Raw genomic sequence first — 16,851 nt, forward strand, 5'->3', positions numbered from 1 at the left:
TCGTTCGAGTCGTCTCATCTTGTCTCGCTCGCTGACCGCCAGACAACCCCTCATCAACTTACCCCTCGCCCATCGCCCACCGCCGTCCGCATTGCTGGGTTCCAGGTTCAATCGTTCTAGGTTCTAGCCCTTCCAGTCGCGTTTTCTACCGCCAAAAGTAACAATCCGTCCGAGGGTTTCTCCCCTCTTATTACTAGTCGGTGGACTCTGTCCAAGATATGCAGCACAGTGGATACAGGCAAATCCCACCAAACGAAGCCCCGAAGATGAGGGCCGCGATGAAGGATGCTACTGTTGGTCACAAGCTCAGCCTCGGTGATAGCCCCCCCCCCCCCCCCCCCCCCCCCTCTCTCCTTCCAAGTTCCCACTGTCTAGGGCAGAAGAAGAACACCGGCCCCATCGGATCGGTTCTCGAGCCACGTTCGGGCCACAGTGAAGCCATGCTGGATAAAGAAGTTCACCCTCGTCTGTCCAGTGACAGGCGACGCTCCCATATGCAGCTGCAGGGGAGACCACCAACCATGGGAGCGTCGCATCCCACGGTCGACGAACGAGACCCGTCAGGAGCGACCTCGGTGCCATTTATTGGCTCATGCCGCCCAGTGGCTGCACCTCACGAGCAGAAAGATGCAAGGGAGGCCGCATCCAAGAGGGGCAAGGAAAGGCAGGGAAGAGGAGGCATTATTTGATTGCGCTGCATCTGGAACCCGACTTACAGACCCTAACGTCGTACTGGCGCGCACAGCACTGCGCAGGGCGGAACGGCCATCTCCTGCTGCCGTATGGACGAATACCTAGGATACATGCCATTCACAGGTAATACCCTACTAGTACCACCGCGAAGCCCTTGAAAGCCCTCCTTGCCCTTCCTCCCCTCCGATTTCGTGTGCACACTTCAGTCGTCATCACTGTTGCCTCCTCCTTCACATCTTGCCTATGCCTCATCGCTACTTCGAACACTACCTGTCGTAGAGACCACATACGAATGCCTATTGACCAACAAACCTTCCGTCGCATCATGGTGCGGTAGTCTCTCGCCAGTTGACCCGCCACTTACACTCTGCTCTTACGTGCTTCGCTCTCCGCCATGGCCGAGACCGAGGCGCGCCAGTGGACGTTCGTCCTGATTCTGACCGCGCTCCTCCTTTCCCTCGTCGTACTCTCCCAGATCCTGACAACATATGTCACTGCCTACCGTGTCGCTCCCAACGAGATCACATCTTTCATCGATGCCGTCGACTTTTCTGTCGAGGAGAACGAGAGCTACGACCGCGATGTCGCCAAGGTCCAACGCCTTGAAGATAAGCTCCGTCTAGGTCGCCTGTTGCGCGAGATCCAGAAGGGCGGCGACGACCTGCGTGAAGAGATCAACTTGCTGCTTCTCTCTGAAGACGCCACTTCCCTACGCCTGAGCGCCCGCCTTCTCTGGGCGAGCAAGCGCCGCGATCTCGAGGAGCGTGTGCGCCGGCTGGATCTCGTGAGGATGCGCTTCCTCGTAGTATACATGGGTGTGGTCGCAGATCGAGCGAACGTCACAGCAGAACGTCAAGTGCCCGTGGCAACGCCGACAACACCGCAAAGAGACCCTGAAAAGACGACGCCTGTTTCCCCCTTCACGCCCCCAATGACCAACTTGAACGCCCACTTGACACGCGCCTTGACCGAGGAGATTCGAGAGCGGCCGCCGCTGCGGAGGCTAACTACCCAAGCTATCGGTCATCGCGAGACCACACAACCTGGACACAAACTGGGGTGGGCGGGTGTGGTTCAGGAGCTACAGAAGAGTCCCCGGATGCACAAGCGACGCTCCTCCATCGAAAGGTCTATCGAACAAGAGTTGGCCAACTCCAAGCTGACAATATGATACAACGATGGGTATGGGAGTGTTGCTTGCGGCAGACATGAGAAAGCGTCAAGACTTTATAGACGGCACCTACATATACGCAAACTACGACGAAAAACGATTACCGGCTTACGACTACAGGTTACACGGCACTAACGACGTATGAACACTTGCATATGCATATTGGACAGACGACACATCATCTGGCGGCACTCAGCTTGAGGCCCTAGAGAAGCATCTTTTTGAGGAGACATTACTGACAGACGGTCTGTCAATTCTCCTACGCCCATAATTTCAATAAGGGCACGACTTTGATATGAAGGGATCACAGGCGTAAGACGGACAAGGAGGCTCACGGGAGGTTTACGAGGAGGGTTGGAGAAGAAGAGACCTTTTACTTTTTGAACGTTTCTCTGGAGGATTTACATATCATTTCACATAGATGAGATACCCCCTTTTCGCAGCATCACTAGCCCCTGGCATATTCACACTACACGTCATCATTTAGTATTCTCCTGATAGGTTCAAATTCAATACAGGACCCCTAACTTGGAACATACCGTTTTGATTCCATCTCCCGCGTTCGTTGGCTTAGTGGGAAGGCAGAGCCCCATCGTCAGGTCCAGTGCTGTTCCTCTCGCCAACTGCTTGAACATTAGAATCGATTCTCAACTTGAAGACTGGAAAATTCATCTTACCATCGAGAGCTACCAAGAATCTGCTCACACAGTTATAGCAAGCAACCTGTATTCATCGTTAGTCTCTCACATTTCTCACTCTTATAGAACCACCCCTCCATCATCCCTTTTCCACAGAGAGAAATACTCACCGTCGTTGTAATCTCCACCACCTCTCTCTCGTTGAACAGCTCCTTGAGCTTAGCAAACGTCTCGTCCTTCACCCTGACGGTCCTCGTCATCTCATCCGAGTACACGAGCACAGCCCACTGCTTCTCGCTCAAATACAGCGCGGGCCTGTTGCTCAACTCGAGCGGGGCCTCGGCTTTGATGGCGTCCATGCCCTCCGGGCTGACACCGGCGGCGACGGCGAGGGGCGCGTGGTGACCCCACTCGTACCAGGCCTTGTTGACGACGGCGACCCGGGAGATTGCGAGCTCGCGGAGGTCGTCGGGGATGGTGGTCTGGGTGCGTACGGCGCCAAGGAAGGAGTTCCAGCCGTCGGCGACGGGGGGCGCGTGGAGGAGGGTCAGGTCTAGGGCCTGGAGGGGCCGGGGGGCGCGGCGGGCTTGGATGCGCGACACGATGGCGGCATCTTCAGGAGTTGTGGTCTGGGGAGGGTTGGGGACGTAGGGGAGACGCATCTTGGATGGTGTTGGGGGGTTGTGAAGGGGGAGGGTGTTCTAGGTGGTGACGGTGGTTTGAGGGATACGGGTACGACTGGTGTCTTTTTGGATCTGAAGAGGTTCAAGAACCTTGAGAATGAGCTCATGTAGATACTGTGGTTGTGATGTTATCGTGAGATACTGTCACTAGTGTAGATGAGAAAAGTGAGGTTCATGAAATGCCTTCTTTTATCTCATCCGAGGGGTTTACGCGGGGTTGCGTATAAGTCCCGTCTCCACATCCCGAAAATCGGGCGGGCCGAGCGAGCGTTTTCCCCCTCCTCTCAAATTTCTGGGTCCTCCGGTTGAATGCTGTCCCGGGCGCGATGCCGGTGTCGCTGGGACATCCGACTGAGAGTTCACAGGTCGGCGCGACTCGGCAGGGCGCTGTCGGGTACTTACTTTCCTTAGGGTGTCCCGTCGGTAACAGGTGGGAATCCTTTTTCAGTGGAGAGCCGTCTCGTTTACTGCTTCCCTGGGGATCGGGGATGACTTGCATGGGGGAAATATGGAGTTTGGTTTTCGAAAGGGTGCGATTCATCAATATTGCGTATGTGAATGAGAAGCATCGGGTATTCGATACCATAACGCTGCTATTCATCAATAATCGAAAAATATGGTAAGTCTATGCTCGAAATCAGCGTTAGTATGAGCGAAATGCATCTAAGAACTTGACATCTAGTCGTTCTCCTGTCGCTTTGTCTGCGTTCTTGTAAACACCTGGTCTTCATGAAGTTCGGGGTAAGTGCCTAGCAGCATCGATGCTCGTCCGGATCCCTTGCGCAATATACCTTACCTACCTTACCTTACACAGGTAGGTACCAGACCTGCTCGGCGTCTGCCCATGGGTGCTTCCCGGGCTTACTCCGAGGATCGACTTTCCTTTGCTGCTGCCTCAGGTAAATTCTAGGAATGACTTCGCAAAGAACTCTAAAGTGTACAGGAAGCTTTGACATAGACTTACCAGTTGCACCTCACAAAGTCACAACTGGCTCAACTGCCACACTGCCAAAGCTCACTCCAGCACATTTCGCGCTAGCTCACCACCTGAACAGTCACTGAAGTCCCCCGCCAGCTTCTCCACGGCTGCTCCACAAACAATCGCGCCGCGACACCCAGCAACTTGCAGCCCACTGACGTGACTGCCTGGGAACCTTGGGTGGTCAGAAAGTGAAAGCGCGCGGCGGGTCACGTGCCGAGCTCCTACCTCTCCCAATTTACGCGGTGGATTTTTCGGATCTCGCGTCGCCAGCAGCAACCTGGAACCTTTCGTTCTTCAACCCCTTCTCTGCCAACAAATCCGTCACTCACTACGCAGCGACGATGGCGGAGATCAAGATCGACAACAAAGCTTTCCACGAGCGCACTTCGCGCTTCGCCAGCGCATGGAAGAATGACTTGCGATCCAAGGATGGCAACATCTTCCATGGCGCCTCGTCCATCGTCGTGATGATGGGCAAGGTGGAGGAGGTCCCCGAGCTGCACAAGAACAACGCCATGCACGTTAGTCGTCTCCCTTTCAATCCGCGACGACACGGCCATCCCCATTGCGTCTGCCATCATCATTGTGGACAGATCAAGAGCTGACGTTTTTTGTATTTTTTGCGCATTTAGTTTTGGCTTCTTGGCTACGAATTCCCGACGACGATGATGCTGCTCACCACCGAGAAGATCTACATCCTTACGACTGCGAAGAAAGGTGAGGAGTTTTCGCCATCACTGTGCCACCTGCGCAACGAGCGTCAGCTAACTCAATTTCAGCCAAGCATTTGGAACAGTTGAAGAACGGCCGATTCCCCCTCGAGGTTCTTGTTCGAGGCAAGGACGCCGCTGAGAACGAGAAGCTTTTTGTCAAGCTCGCTGAAGTCATCAAATCTTCGGGCGTAGGTCATTGCTCTGTGTGATCAATGTCGACCATCACTAACGCAGCCGTCTCGCAGAACAAGGTTGGCACCATTGCCAAGGACACCTCCAAGGGTCCCTTCATCGAAGAGTGGAAGAAGATTTTCGCAGACCAATGCAAGGATGTCGAGGAGGTCGACGTTTCCCAAGCCCTTTCCCAGCACGCCTTCTCCGTGAAGGACGAAACGGAGCTCCGAGCCATGCGAACCGCTTCCAAGGCCTGCGTCGCCTTGATGACACCCTTTTTCCTCGAAGAAATGTCGGATATTCTTGATAAGGAGAAGAAGGTCAAGCACAGCGCGCTAGCAGACAAGGTTGACAAGAAGCTTGACGATACCAAGTTCTGGAAGACGGTTGAGCTTCCGAACAAGACGAAGCTTCCCGCAGACTTGGATCCTGCACAGCTGGACTGGGTTCTGGGCCCTCTCGTGCAGAGTGGTGGAAAGTACGACTTGAAGATGAATTCGGAGAGCAACGACGACATTTTGCACCCCGGTACTATTGTTGCTGCTATGGGCCTGCGCTACAAATCGTACTGCTCGGCCATCGCCCGTACGTACCTGGTCGACCCGAACAAGTCGCAAGAGAGCAACTATAAGCTTCTTTTCAACATCCACAACATGATTCTCAAAGAGGTTCGCGATGGCGTCGTTATCAAGGAGGTCTACAACAAGGCTTTGAGCATGATCAAGGCCAAGAAACCTGACTTGGAGAAACACTTCTTGAAAAACGTTGGTTGGGGCGTCGGCTTGGAGAACAGAGACCCGACCTTGATTCTCAACGCGAAGAACTCCCGAGCCCTGAAGGATGGCATGACCCTTGTCATCACAACGGGCTTCAGCGATATTGAGAACCCTCAACCCCAAGACAAGAACAGCAAGATCTACTCCCTGGTCATCACCGACACGATCCGTGTGACATCGAGCGAGGCAGTTGTTTTCACCGGAGAGACTCCTATCGACGCAGATTCAAATTCCTTCTTCTTCAAAGACGAGGAGGAGACCCAGCCTACGCCCAAGAAGGAGAAGAAGGATTCTCGAGTTGGTGCTGTTGCTACTAAGAACATCACTTCTACGAGGTTGAGATCCGAACGGACAACCACAGTCGATGACGATGCGGACAAGAGACGCCGGGAACATCAAAAGGACTTGGCATCGAAGAAGCAGAAGGAGGGTCTGGCGCGCTTCTCCGAGTCGACCAGCGGGCAAAACGGCAAAGAGGTGAAGAAGTTCAAGCGCTTTGACTCATACAAGCGTGACAACCAGTTCCCTCCCAAGGTCCGCGAACTGCAGATTGTGGTCGATGCGAGAAATGATACGGTGATACTTCCCGTCATGGGTCGTCCTGTACCATTCCATATCAACACGATCAAGAATGCCAGCAAGAGTGATGAAGGTGACTGGTCGTTTCTCAGAGTCAACCTGCTCTCTCCAGGCCAGGGTGTCGGTCGCAAAGACGACCAGCCTTTTGAGGACGCATCGGCTCATTTCGTCAGAAGTCTGACATTCCGGTCGACGGACGGCGACCGCTACCAAGAAATCGCTACGCAGATATCCAACATGAAGCGGGATGTGAACAAGAAAGAGCAGGAGAAGAAGGAGCTGGAGGACGTTGTCGAGCAGGACAAGCTCGTCGAAATAAGAAGTAAGCTAGCCTCTTTCTCGACCACTCTGAAAAGCCTACTGACCAAGTTCAACAGATCGCCGTCCTGCTGTGCTCGACAATGTCTTCATTCGTCCTGCCATGGAAGGAAAGCGAGTCCCTGGTAAGGTGGAAATCCACCAGAATGGTATTCGGTACCAGTCGCCGCTTAGCACGCAGCAACGTGTCGATATTCTATTCTCAAACGTCCGCCACCTATTCTTCCAGCCTTGCCAGCACGAGTTGATCGTCATTATCCACATTCACTTGAAAGACCCCATCATGGTTGCCAACAAGAAGAAGACCAAGGATGTGCAGTTCTACCGCGAGGCGACTGATATCCAGTTTGATGAAACAGGCAACCGCAAGAGAAAATATCGTTACGGCGATGAGGATGAGTTCGAACAGGAGCAGGAGGAGCGTCGTCGCCGTGCCGAGCTTGACCGCCTGTTCCAAGGTTTTGCCCAGAAGATTGCCGAGGCAGGCAAGAACGAGAACATCGAGGTAGATGTTCCTATCAGAGACCTTGGCTTCCATGGCGTGCCATTCCGCAGCAACGTTTTTATCCAGCCTACCACGGAGTGCTTGATCCAGGTAGTTGAGCCACCTTTCATGGTTATCACATTGGATGATATAGAAGTGGCACATTTGGAACGTGTGCAATTCGGTCTGAAGAACTTTGATCTTGTGTTCGTCTTCAAAGATTTCACAAGAGCACCCTACCACGTCAACACTATTCCAGTAGAGTTCCTCGACCATGTGAAGGAATTCTTGGACTCTTCAGACATTGCGTACTCCGAAGGACCCCTCAACCTCAACTGGCCGACAATCATGAAAACGGTCACTGCCGACACCCACCAGTTCTTCATTGACGGTGGTTGGTCCTTCTTGCAGGCAGAGTCGGACGACGAAGGAGAGGAGTCTGAGCCTGAGAGCAACTTTGAGATAGAGTCTGATGAGCTTGATGAGGCCTCCGAATCGAGCGAGGAAGACTCTGACTTCGGGTCTAACGTCTCTGACGAGGAGGAAGACGCCGAGATGAGCGATGAAGACGAGGGCGAGGACTGGGACGAACTCGAGGCGAAGGCCAAGAAGCGCGATCGAGAGGACGCACGTGGCGGCGGTGACGATGACGACCGTGGCCGCAAGAAGAGAAAGCACTGAGCATTTGAGTCTTTGGCAGCACCATTTGATGAGAAATGGCGGGTCGTAGGTACAAACGGAAGCGTTTCCATGAGTGCATTGTTTTTCGGTATCACTTGTATTATCAAATTTGTTGTGTAGGCGTCTAGGGGCGAGAGTACGGGGAGGTCCTTGGTGAACGCGGGCCGCCTCTTGCAGCCTTCAGGGTGACGGGACAGATAGCTTTCTTATTAATTCATGACGATTCCCGGACGGACGTGATGGAACTTCCTTCCCCTCATTGTATGCATGATTTACTTCGAGCAATGTAGATGTATGTGTGGAAGGAAACTGATTTAATCATGCTTTGAACAGATAATTTGATGGTCTACCTGACCCTTGACCCTCGAACTCCAGATTCCCTCGGTAAGCTAAGGAACGTTTATGGTTTCTGCTGGTTGCCTACCTCACCCTCGTTCCTTTCTTTAGGGGGGGTTTGGGAAAAAAGTCATGCAGGGTTAGAAACCCAAAAAGTTCATAAAAAGAGGAAGCAGAACAAACGATGCGCGTCACTGACCAGCCGGTAAAGAATGCCATAAACAAAAGTCCCCCTTCCTGGTCCTCTCCTCGGCAGCGGGAGATGCTGTGAAGGGCGGGGTTTTCCTCTTGCAGTCGAGGTCCCCGTTACTCGTACAATTTCATGTCATTCCGTACAAAAACGCCGCGATGCTAGCCTTCCAAAACGATGCTGCGTCTGCTTGCCCGACCTCACAGGTGCGACCGGGGGGAAACGATACGTTGGCCCCCGACTGACGATGCAGTAACACTGTACGCCAGTCTTGTCGATGTTACAGAAGGTTCGGTTGAGTCAGATGCTGCACGCGCACGAAGAGGGCGCAGCGACTCATCGCGGGCCTTCTAGGCTTCGCCCGGTCGTACTTCGCGACCTGAAGCCATTGCCGAGCTGGGACCGGCACCCGGCTTGGAGCCAGGGGCATTGTTCCAGGAGAGGTAGGTGTGGTCACCAAGCTTTCTACATTGATTGTCAGTACCAAGGCTCTAAAGGGGCTTGGGACAGAGGAATGGCTTTCTTACCTCGGCTTGATAAGATGAGTGACAGTGAAGATCACACCCAGAAGGATGCACATGCCGCCGACTACTATGTAGGCGATACCCAGGAAAGGGTTTCTGCCACCCATGATTGTTCGTGTGGTGATGACGATGGACTTGCTCCCCTTGTACTCAGTAGTTGGGAAATCTGCGTCTGGGTTAGCCTGAAACGGTGATTCGCGTTAGTTGGTAGACACTCACTATCAGTAATGTTAACCTCGTACGTGCCGGCCTTCATCGTCTCATCGTCGTTGCGCTGGTAGAGCTTGCTGAAAGTGGGCAATCCAGCAGTCCTCATCCAAACCTGGAAGGCCTGCCACTCGGCGATGTTGGGCGGAGGGTGCTCAGTGGTGTAGTTGGGATACCGGACTCTCCAGTTTGGTGGCGGCATGACCTCAGCAGGGTCGTACTTGGTTTCCCCGTAAAGGTCGGCATCAGACGCCCAAGCGATACCCGAGTTGTTCTTCATCGGGTAGATCGAGTCCTCTTGGAGCATACGGGGCGAAGTAAACGTGTCGTTGAACATGGAGTTCGCAATCAGACCTGCCGCTTTGTAAATATGTGATCTAATGAGCAAGTGGACTGCGGAAAGACTTACCACAAGGATAGTACGGCTTCAGGGCATCTGAGTCCCACTCAAGAGGCTCACAGGAAGAGCTGTTGACGTTGCTGGCGGACTCGGCATTTCCCTTAAGCTGCTTGTCGTAGAAGGAAGCTACATAACGTCTATGGTTCTGGTAGAAGTTCGTGAGGTGGTAGTAGAACAGCACAGGCGGTCCCATATCCTCAGGAATTCTGAACTGGATTCTGCATTGCTTCGCCTCGTATGTAATCGGTCCGTCGGTGACGTCGACAGTTGTCACAGCCCACTCGGCATTCTTTGTCTGGTCGTCGCTCTTAAACGCAGTGCTGATGTACTTCGAGTCCATTTCGCCAAGAGTGGAGGTCGCTTCGGTGAGGCAGTTTGTGTAGTCGATGCGGATTTCCTTGACCTTCGAAGCGCGCATTTTAGTAATGGCCCTCTCGGTGTATTAATGCTATATTTACCTTCGCACTTGCGTAGAGCAAGAGTCCACCGATCGGGGCAAATATGATTCCGATCGTGAAGAAGAGAGGCAAGACAGTCTTGGGCGTCAAAATTGGTCTGTAATAGTCAGCTACCGAGATTCCCTTGCGACGGTTCGTCTCTAAAGAGCTGTTGCCAAACTTACTGCCATGCCTTCAAACGTTGTTGTCTGAATGCCGTGTCTATTCAGGAGCATATATCAGTGCCATAATCTTCATTTCCATCGCTTCCCAGCGCTTCCGCGATCGCCGAAGGGAGGTTGGCTATGTTCCGGGGCTTCCACATACTCGCTGGTCGGCGGCTCTTCTTCTTGTCTTCCTTTTTCCCAGTGTCATGTTGCGATTCGATGGAGTCGGCGTGGTTGACGCCAGGTGAGGGATCGGGCATCTTGGGCAATTGTGCACTCAGAAGGTGCGCGCGCGATTGATGTTGGTGATGTCGGCGATCGGTTGCTGTCGAGGAAGTCCAGACTAGAATGCGCTTGACCGGACAGACAGGAGAGTCGGAAGTCAGCGTAGGTAATTGTGGCTTGGCGTTCAATGCATATATTGGGTCTAGCGTCGTGGCTGAGTAACCCACTTCCTCGTCAACACGGAGCACGGGCAGCCGCTGTTCAGTTGTTAACTGGGGCCTTTGGATGCTGTATAGTCCGTTCAGCAGACCGAGAACAATTGAAGGAGCCAAACAGTTGGAGGGAACGATAGGCATCAAAGATGCTTTGGAAAAGAACAGGATGTAATGATATCACAAGATATCAGTCATTGTACAGTGAAATTATCAGTGCCCAATCCGTCTCCCAAAAGGTTCTACACAGTAAGAATATTTGTAGAAAAATATCCATGGTATGGCTCCACCCCAAATCCTCAGTGACATTCGGTGGTCGGTTATCTACGGAGTATTCATAGGCGTGTCAATGCAAACCTGAGGCACGAGTTTATACGTTGGAAAAATTGTAAGTAGCCAGAGCGCCAAAAGCTTATGACCTTTTTTTTTTTTTTTTTTTCGGAGTGAATTGAAAAGGATTTTGCAGACATCTCAACCTTTAGACGGATGATTGAAGACAATCAAAAATATCTCTTCCGGAGTCAAAATATTCCGAAACCGAGAATCGAACTCGGGGCTATGCCTAACCTTTCATTGGAGATGAGAGGGCATCATGTTGGCCACTACACCATATCGGATTCATGTTTGAGGAGAAAATTCACAAGCTATGAACATTGACCCCGAAATAGTCCACTCGAGATGTCTTCTCTCTTTGCTCCAATAGAAATTGCCGTTTACGATTTTATTTCTATACGTACAGCGATGTTGTCTTCTTATTCTGGCTTTACCTTAGTTGATAAATCGCAGAACATGAAAAAACACTTCTTCTTTCGCCAGTCCTATCTAGAGCTTTGCCATCATTGAGAAAACATTCCCTAGCTCTCGCATGATCGTTCTTTACTTTTTATGGTCTTCTGAACTTACAGAACATGCTTAGCACATGGCCGCCGGCGGTTGCTTGAGTAATGCCATGAACACCATGTTTCTAAACCCTTGTGTACGATGTGGTAGCTGGTGTAAAATGCAGATGTGGAGGAGATTCTGATGAAGTTGTAAGTAAGCGTTTGCCATACAGATGTCAGAACGGGAACATCACCAAGCGACATTTACCAAAAACCAAAGGGAATGAGGCTTTTAGAAGCATATCTAAACGCAGAGAGAGGCGAAAGCGTAATACATACATACATTCTCACCAAACCATGAAAGATGCTTCAGCCCAGTCTCAGGTCTTTCCAGAATAAGTCGCTCGACATCACCAGTTGTATCTGTCTTATATCACATCTAACAGGCCAGCACTTGAAACGATTTCTTCGCAAACAAACATGGACTGTCGTAAAGCATTGAGCCTTCGGATGTAGGCGAGACTTGGCTGTCTGAAATGAACTCGACAATGCGGCCCGGTGAAAGCGGCAGGCCGAGGTGTCGTTTGGAAAGTGCATCCTGAGACCAAGCAGCTCCCGCAACTTTGGCTGGGAAAGGGATCGTCCCCTCTTGCCCGCACCCCTAAAAGGGTTGTACCGGCTTTGATCAGCGGGCTATCGAATGAAGGAGCCACTGGCAGGAGAGGTTTGGTGAGGGGCAATTGCGGGCGGACGGGGTAGTCCCACTGAAAGCGCCCTGAAATTCCACGGGAGGCCGTCCCCATGATGACATGGCCGAAACCAGGGGATCCAAGGAGTAAGATGCCTCAGTCCGAGAGTACGTACCGCCTGCATCTCGTCTGAGGCAGGTACTCCGTAGGCAAGGAGGCAATGGATTGAAAGCAGGTAAGCTGTCCTGGGATGCTTGGGCTTATTGCAAGTTGAGCCAGTCAGAGGCGTTGCTGAGAGCTGCACAGAATCGCAACCGAAGCGGCTTGGAAGGTGAAGCCCGGACACTTCGGGCTGCAGGGAAGGCCAGCGGGAGCCGGCCTCAAGCTGATCTGTGCGCCTTCTAGAACTCTTCGACGGTCATGACTGGCCAACCGGGGCAACAGGGCCCCTCAAAAGCTAGGACCTTACCGTCACCTTGTGGAAGGAGATGGGGCATTGAGGAGCAATGGAAGGAGGAAGGAGGGGAGCACCTGCTTCTTTGCTGCTGTTGTTTGACTGGAAGCAGCGATGCGTCAAAGGCCCTCCGTGCCTCCTGCTTCTCAACCCCCCCACCTTCTTCCCCCCATCCCAGAGCAATCCACGTCCCTAAACCGAACCCAAAAAGCTTCCCTTCCCTTGGCCTTTTCCACTTCTGCCATTCTTCATTTCGTGCTCTCATCTCGTCACCTCCTCCCGCTTCCCTCGACTTGAACGAACAAGCGAACGCTGTCCTCGTGGCCTAATTTCGAACCCGCACGACAGCACGACAGCACGAGAGCAGGAACAGCAATCGGCCACTTGCTTCGCCCCTCGTCCGTCCTATTTCTTAGCTAGCGGTATTCACAACCTCGACCTTACCGTACCCCTAGTTGCTTCATCGTACGAAGTTAACTAGCAACTCTCTCTTCCTCCACTCCCACTTGTTGATCACGGGGATCTTCATCCGCGTCTTGGCTATCAACAAAACCCCTCCCCGGTCTTGCCAGTCCTTCGCTCCAGTATACTGTCGACAGCAGCCTCCTACCTGAATAGGCGGTGGCCAATATCACGAAAGCTAGCCAGCTCCCCGCCCAGATCATCATCACCCACTAGCTAGCTCCTCCCGTGGTGGTAAGTGATAGTTCCCGTCCGTTTATTGCCAGGTTAAACCCATCAAGCACCCGCTTTCCCTTGTTTGTCATATCACTTCAACAGCTTCTGCTTTTCTTGGCCCTCTTGCCACCTGTATCAGAGTTCTGATCTCCATCTTGAGCGTTCCACGGTATTCATCTTGTCCTGTCTCTCCTCTCGTGCTTTGTCCGGTATCCATTTCGGAACATTGCCACTCTACTGCGTCAGAGTCCTTCAAGCAACAGTGGTATCTATTGAACGCTATCCGCTTCATTTCGTCTTCTTGCCTCTATCCAACGCAGTTGCTAGGGAGCGGTGGCCAGCTTGATTGGTGCAGCCTGAACGCGGGGACGAAGCATTGGGTGCGCCTCAACTTGCACCCTGCTCAACGACCCCACCAATTTTACAGCATTCTTTTGTCCACCACCCTACCCTGATGACCTGAGAGAACCTGGCAACCCTCTAACATTCCTCACGCTGCAATCTGGACGTCGTGGACCGAAGCTGATCAGAGCACAAATAGTTTGCAAACAACTCTTCGCCCAACTACTTACTGTCAAAGTCCTTGAACGTTGCGCCGATAGGACACCTTCCAAAAGGCGAATCGTGACGGTTTATATCCTCGAAACGAAACATCTTTCCTTGTGCGAGTACCTACACTGCAACCATGTCCGGCATGTTCAAGAGTCCTTTTGGGGCAAACGCCAATCCTTTTGGAGGACCTACCGATGGACCTCCCGCAGGAGGCAATGCCATCCACCGTGTGGTCGAAGAGGAAGAGAACGATACTGTTGCGTCTCCGACATCACCGAATTTCGGCATGAATATGGGTACGACTTTCAACGGCCCATTCGGCGGGGACGCTGCAGACGACGCTCCGCCTTCTGCGCTGAGAAGCCCACCGAACCCCGAGAGCTACCCTGCGCAGTACAATTTCGGCCGCCGAACCTCGGTCTCTGCTGAGTCTCTCAAGCCTAGTGCTGATACATACGACAACTGGTCGCCCCCTTATCACGAGAAGACCAAAGAGCAGTTGGAACGTTTACAAACTGCCATTGAGGGCAATTTCCTGTTCTCCCACTTGGATGAAGAACAGAGTGGCCAAATTCTGGGTGCACTGAATGAAAAGCCCATTCCCGCTAAGGATATCAAGGTAAGTTGAGTCAATGGGTGATGTTGAAGGGCTTCCTAACACTTCGCGACAGGTTATTAGCCAAGGTGACGCGGGAGACTTCTTCTACGTGGTAGAGAAGGGGTCGTTTGATGTATATGTCAACAGTAGCGGGAACTTGCAGCCTGGCCCCGAAGGTATGGGCCAGAAAGTCGGAACCATCCAGGCAGGGGGCTCTTTTGGTGAACTGGCCTTGATGTACAACGCTCCCCGGGCTGCAACTGTCATTTCTGCCGAATCTGGATGCACTCTCTGGGCGCTTGATCGCCTAACGTTCCGCCGTATTCTCATGGAGTCGACATTCGCTCGGCGACGGATGTACGAGAGTTTCCTCGAAGAGGTCCCCTTGTTGCAAAGCCTCACACCTTACGAGCGATCCAAGATTGCCGACGCACTGGAGACCCAGAAGTACGCTCCTGGAGAGACCATTATCAAGGAGGGAGACCCAGGTCACGCATTCTTCCTTCTGGAGAGCGGCGAGGCCGATGCCTACAAGGCTGGCGTTAAGGAATCTGTCAAGCACTACAGCAAGGGAGATTTCTTTGGTGAGCTGGCGCTTTTGAACGATGCTCCTCGCGCCGCTAGCATTGTCGCGACGTCGGATGTCAAGGTTGCGAGTCTCGGCAAGAACGCCTTCCAGAGACTCCTTGGTCCCGTTGAAGGCATCATGAGACGGACAAAATACGAGGAAGTCAAGACCGGCGTTGAGGAGATGGATCCGCTTCAAGCGGCCTGAGAGGAACCTGAGGATATTTGATTTTGCGTATGATCCAAGTTTGGATGGCAGACTTTGGGAAGGTTGAAGAGGGTGAATGTCAAGATTCACGACGGCGTTAGGCGGAACCCCCTACCTTCGCTTCCTAAGAGACACGGCTAGTGACGTCCAGATACCTGTTAGTAAAGATTACATTTCTTCCACGACGCAAGCAGATTTGAAATTTGTGAAGATAACGTTCCATGTGGTATCATTAATTGGTTCTTGTGATTGGTACAGTTACAGTAAAGTGCGGCACTCGTCAAGTGCTACGTCTGCGCGGTACGATGCGTCTCAGCCGCCCCTTACCCTCATTTCTTCTAGAACCTCTCGTCTCAATTGCTCGACTGCAATCTCGGTTTCTAGTGTCCTTCCAACACCCTTCTTCCAGTTCTCCTCCAGCCCCTTCACCTCTGCTGCTACTTCTTCCTGTTGGCGTCTCCGGGCGACAGTCAAAACATCAATGAGGCGCTTCGTTTCAGCGAGATCACGCTCTAAACCTTTCAGTTCATTCTCGAGTCCCCAATTGCCAATCAACCACGCGTTCTTTCCCCATTTATCCAACAGATACAGATTTTGGGCACGGGTATCGAGGTAGGCGTAGGAAATGTAGGCCTTCTGGAGTGAGTCGGCGAGACGGATACGGTCTTCTTCCGTCGACTTTGCCTCGGAGTCGGAGAAAGGTTCTTGTGTTTGATAGCGCTCGAGATCAATAGCTTTGAGAGGCTGTTTGGAGGCGACACGCTCCAGCTCCAGTTCGACGAGGGAGGAGAAGGACGGTTCTTTGTAGTTTGGCGCAGGCGCCGGGGTAAAGGTGGATAATTCAGATCGGATCAGGGACTCGGCAGCTTCGCGCTCTGCCGGTGTGGGCTCGTCATCAATATCTGCGGGCGTTGTTCGTTAGTCGGAGAGTATGCGCGGCAAATGGCAGGAATAACAAACGTACATGGCAGCGACTCATGGAAGGCGTTCAACGCAGACATTTTGCAGGTGTGCCCGACAAGGACTTCGCAACCGGGGGAATTGGAATAAAGAATTCGGTTTCTGTCAAACGGACCGTATTCCCGGTGGAGGGGTTCTGAGGGGTTGATGGTATGGGTGGTAGTGGTGTCCGTAGGTGTCTTTGCCGATGTTAAACGGGCGCGAGGCTGCCGCGATCGTTGTTCAGAAATTTGGAACCTTGGGATGCACTGACGCACTGACGCACGCGCATTGGATAGGTACCTTGCCTTACCTTAGCTGCCCGATAAGAAGATAAAGTCGGCTACAAGGAAGGCAGGCCCGTGCGTACATTTGGCTTCGTGGAAATGGGTGCACAGACCACCCCGCCGTCGATCATTGGTCCGGGGTGCGAAGCTTGCGAAGCTTGCGAGGGTCCACTCACACAAACACAACGCTTGAGCAGCCAGATTGTCAGAGCAGACAAATCAGCCTTCTTCAGCAGTCAATTAGCGACGCTACAGCGCTAGCGGGCTGGAAAGGTCCCCTGGCTCCAGGGTACCCCACCCACCAATTGCTGCCCCGAGTGCCTGGGCTGGACTCGCTCTACGCAATCCGTCCCGACTTTCTGGTGTATGACAGGCAAGCACGCAAGACAACGATTACCTTGGCAGATGCATGATGGGACGACGGGGGACCTGACGTGCAGGCATGGCGTTAGTTGTCGATGGCTTCTT

General features: G+C 52.7%; 6 protein-coding genes and 1 non-coding gene across 7 annotated transcripts; 3 read left to right on the forward strand and 4 right to left on the reverse strand.

The window, feature by feature from the left end:
• Nucleotides 1-1,087: 1,087 nt before the first annotated feature.
• Nucleotides 1,088-1,864, forward strand: BDP55DRAFT_689424 (uncharacterized protein; the record flags this gene model as incomplete). The annotated part of the gene is made up of 1 exon (XM_060576737.1): nucleotides 1,088-1,864. One exon carries the CDS (start codon nucleotides 1,088-1,090, stop codon nucleotides 1,862-1,864), a length of 777 nt encoding a protein of 258 aa, XP_060436068.1.
• A 570-nt stretch (nucleotides 1,865-2,434) lies between these two features.
• BDP55DRAFT_539368 (carboxymuconolactone decarboxylase) lies at nucleotides 2,435-3,164 on the reverse strand (the record flags this gene model as incomplete). The annotated part of the gene is made up of 3 exons (XM_060568027.1): nucleotides 2,435-2,490; nucleotides 2,542-2,587; nucleotides 2,673-3,164. 3 exons carry the CDS (start codon nucleotides 3,162-3,164, stop codon nucleotides 2,435-2,437), a joined length of 594 nt encoding a protein of 197 aa, XP_060436069.1.
• Nucleotides 3,165-4,115: 951 nt separating this feature from the next.
• BDP55DRAFT_126485 (FACT complex subunit SPT16) lies at nucleotides 4,116-8,063 on the forward strand. The gene is made up of 5 exons (XM_060565477.1): nucleotides 4,116-4,688; nucleotides 4,800-4,884; nucleotides 4,947-5,068; nucleotides 5,126-6,731; nucleotides 6,787-8,063. Exons 1-5 carry the CDS (start codon nucleotides 4,509-4,511, stop codon nucleotides 7,890-7,892), a joined length of 3,099 nt encoding a protein of 1,032 aa, XP_060436070.1. The 5' UTR covers nucleotides 4,116-4,508; the 3' UTR covers nucleotides 7,893-8,063.
• A 705-nt stretch (nucleotides 8,064-8,768) lies between these two features.
• Nucleotides 8,769-10,413, reverse strand: BDP55DRAFT_539326 (LEM3 family/CDC50 family protein; the record flags this gene model as incomplete). Its single annotated transcript, XM_060568020.1, has 7 exons — nucleotides 8,769-8,883; nucleotides 8,946-9,108; nucleotides 9,162-9,503; nucleotides 9,559-9,952; nucleotides 10,008-10,104; nucleotides 10,172-10,208; nucleotides 10,314-10,413. The coding sequence occupies 7 exons, from the start codon at nucleotides 10,411-10,413 to the stop codon at nucleotides 8,769-8,771; spliced, it is 1,248 nt and encodes a 415-aa protein (XP_060436071.1).
• A 706-nt stretch (nucleotides 10,414-11,119) lies between these two features.
• BDP55DRAFT_t31 lies at nucleotides 11,120-11,207 on the reverse strand. Its single transcript has one exon. It is a non-coding gene; the product is annotated as a tRNA-Glu (tRNA).
• A 2,434-nt stretch (nucleotides 11,208-13,641) lies between these two features.
• BDP55DRAFT_126629 (camp-dependent protein kinase regulatory subunit) lies at nucleotides 13,642-15,365 on the forward strand. Its single transcript, XM_060565478.1, has 2 exons — nucleotides 13,642-14,403; nucleotides 14,456-15,365. Exons 1-2 carry the CDS (start codon nucleotides 13,918-13,920, stop codon nucleotides 15,155-15,157), a joined length of 1,188 nt encoding a protein of 395 aa, XP_060436072.1. The 5' UTR covers nucleotides 13,642-13,917; the 3' UTR covers nucleotides 15,158-15,365.
• BDP55DRAFT_642481 (Pre-mRNA-splicing factor SPF27) lies at nucleotides 15,360-16,339 on the reverse strand. The gene is made up of 2 exons (XM_060573456.1): nucleotides 16,122-16,339; nucleotides 15,360-16,059 (listed from the first exon to the last, which is right to left on the reverse strand). The coding sequence occupies exons 1-2, from the start codon at nucleotides 16,156-16,158 to the stop codon at nucleotides 15,470-15,472; spliced, it is 627 nt and encodes a 208-aa protein (XP_060436073.1). The 5' UTR covers nucleotides 16,159-16,339; the 3' UTR covers nucleotides 15,360-15,469.
• Between the last annotated feature and the right edge of the window lie 512 nt (nucleotides 16,340-16,851).

Source organism: Colletotrichum godetiae, assembly GCF_030913485.1.
Source record: "Colletotrichum godetiae strain CBS 193.32 chromosome Unknown BDP55scaffold_2, whole genome shotgun sequence".
NCBI classification, from domain to species: domain Eukaryota; kingdom Fungi; phylum Ascomycota; class Sordariomycetes; order Glomerellales; family Glomerellaceae; genus Colletotrichum; species Colletotrichum godetiae.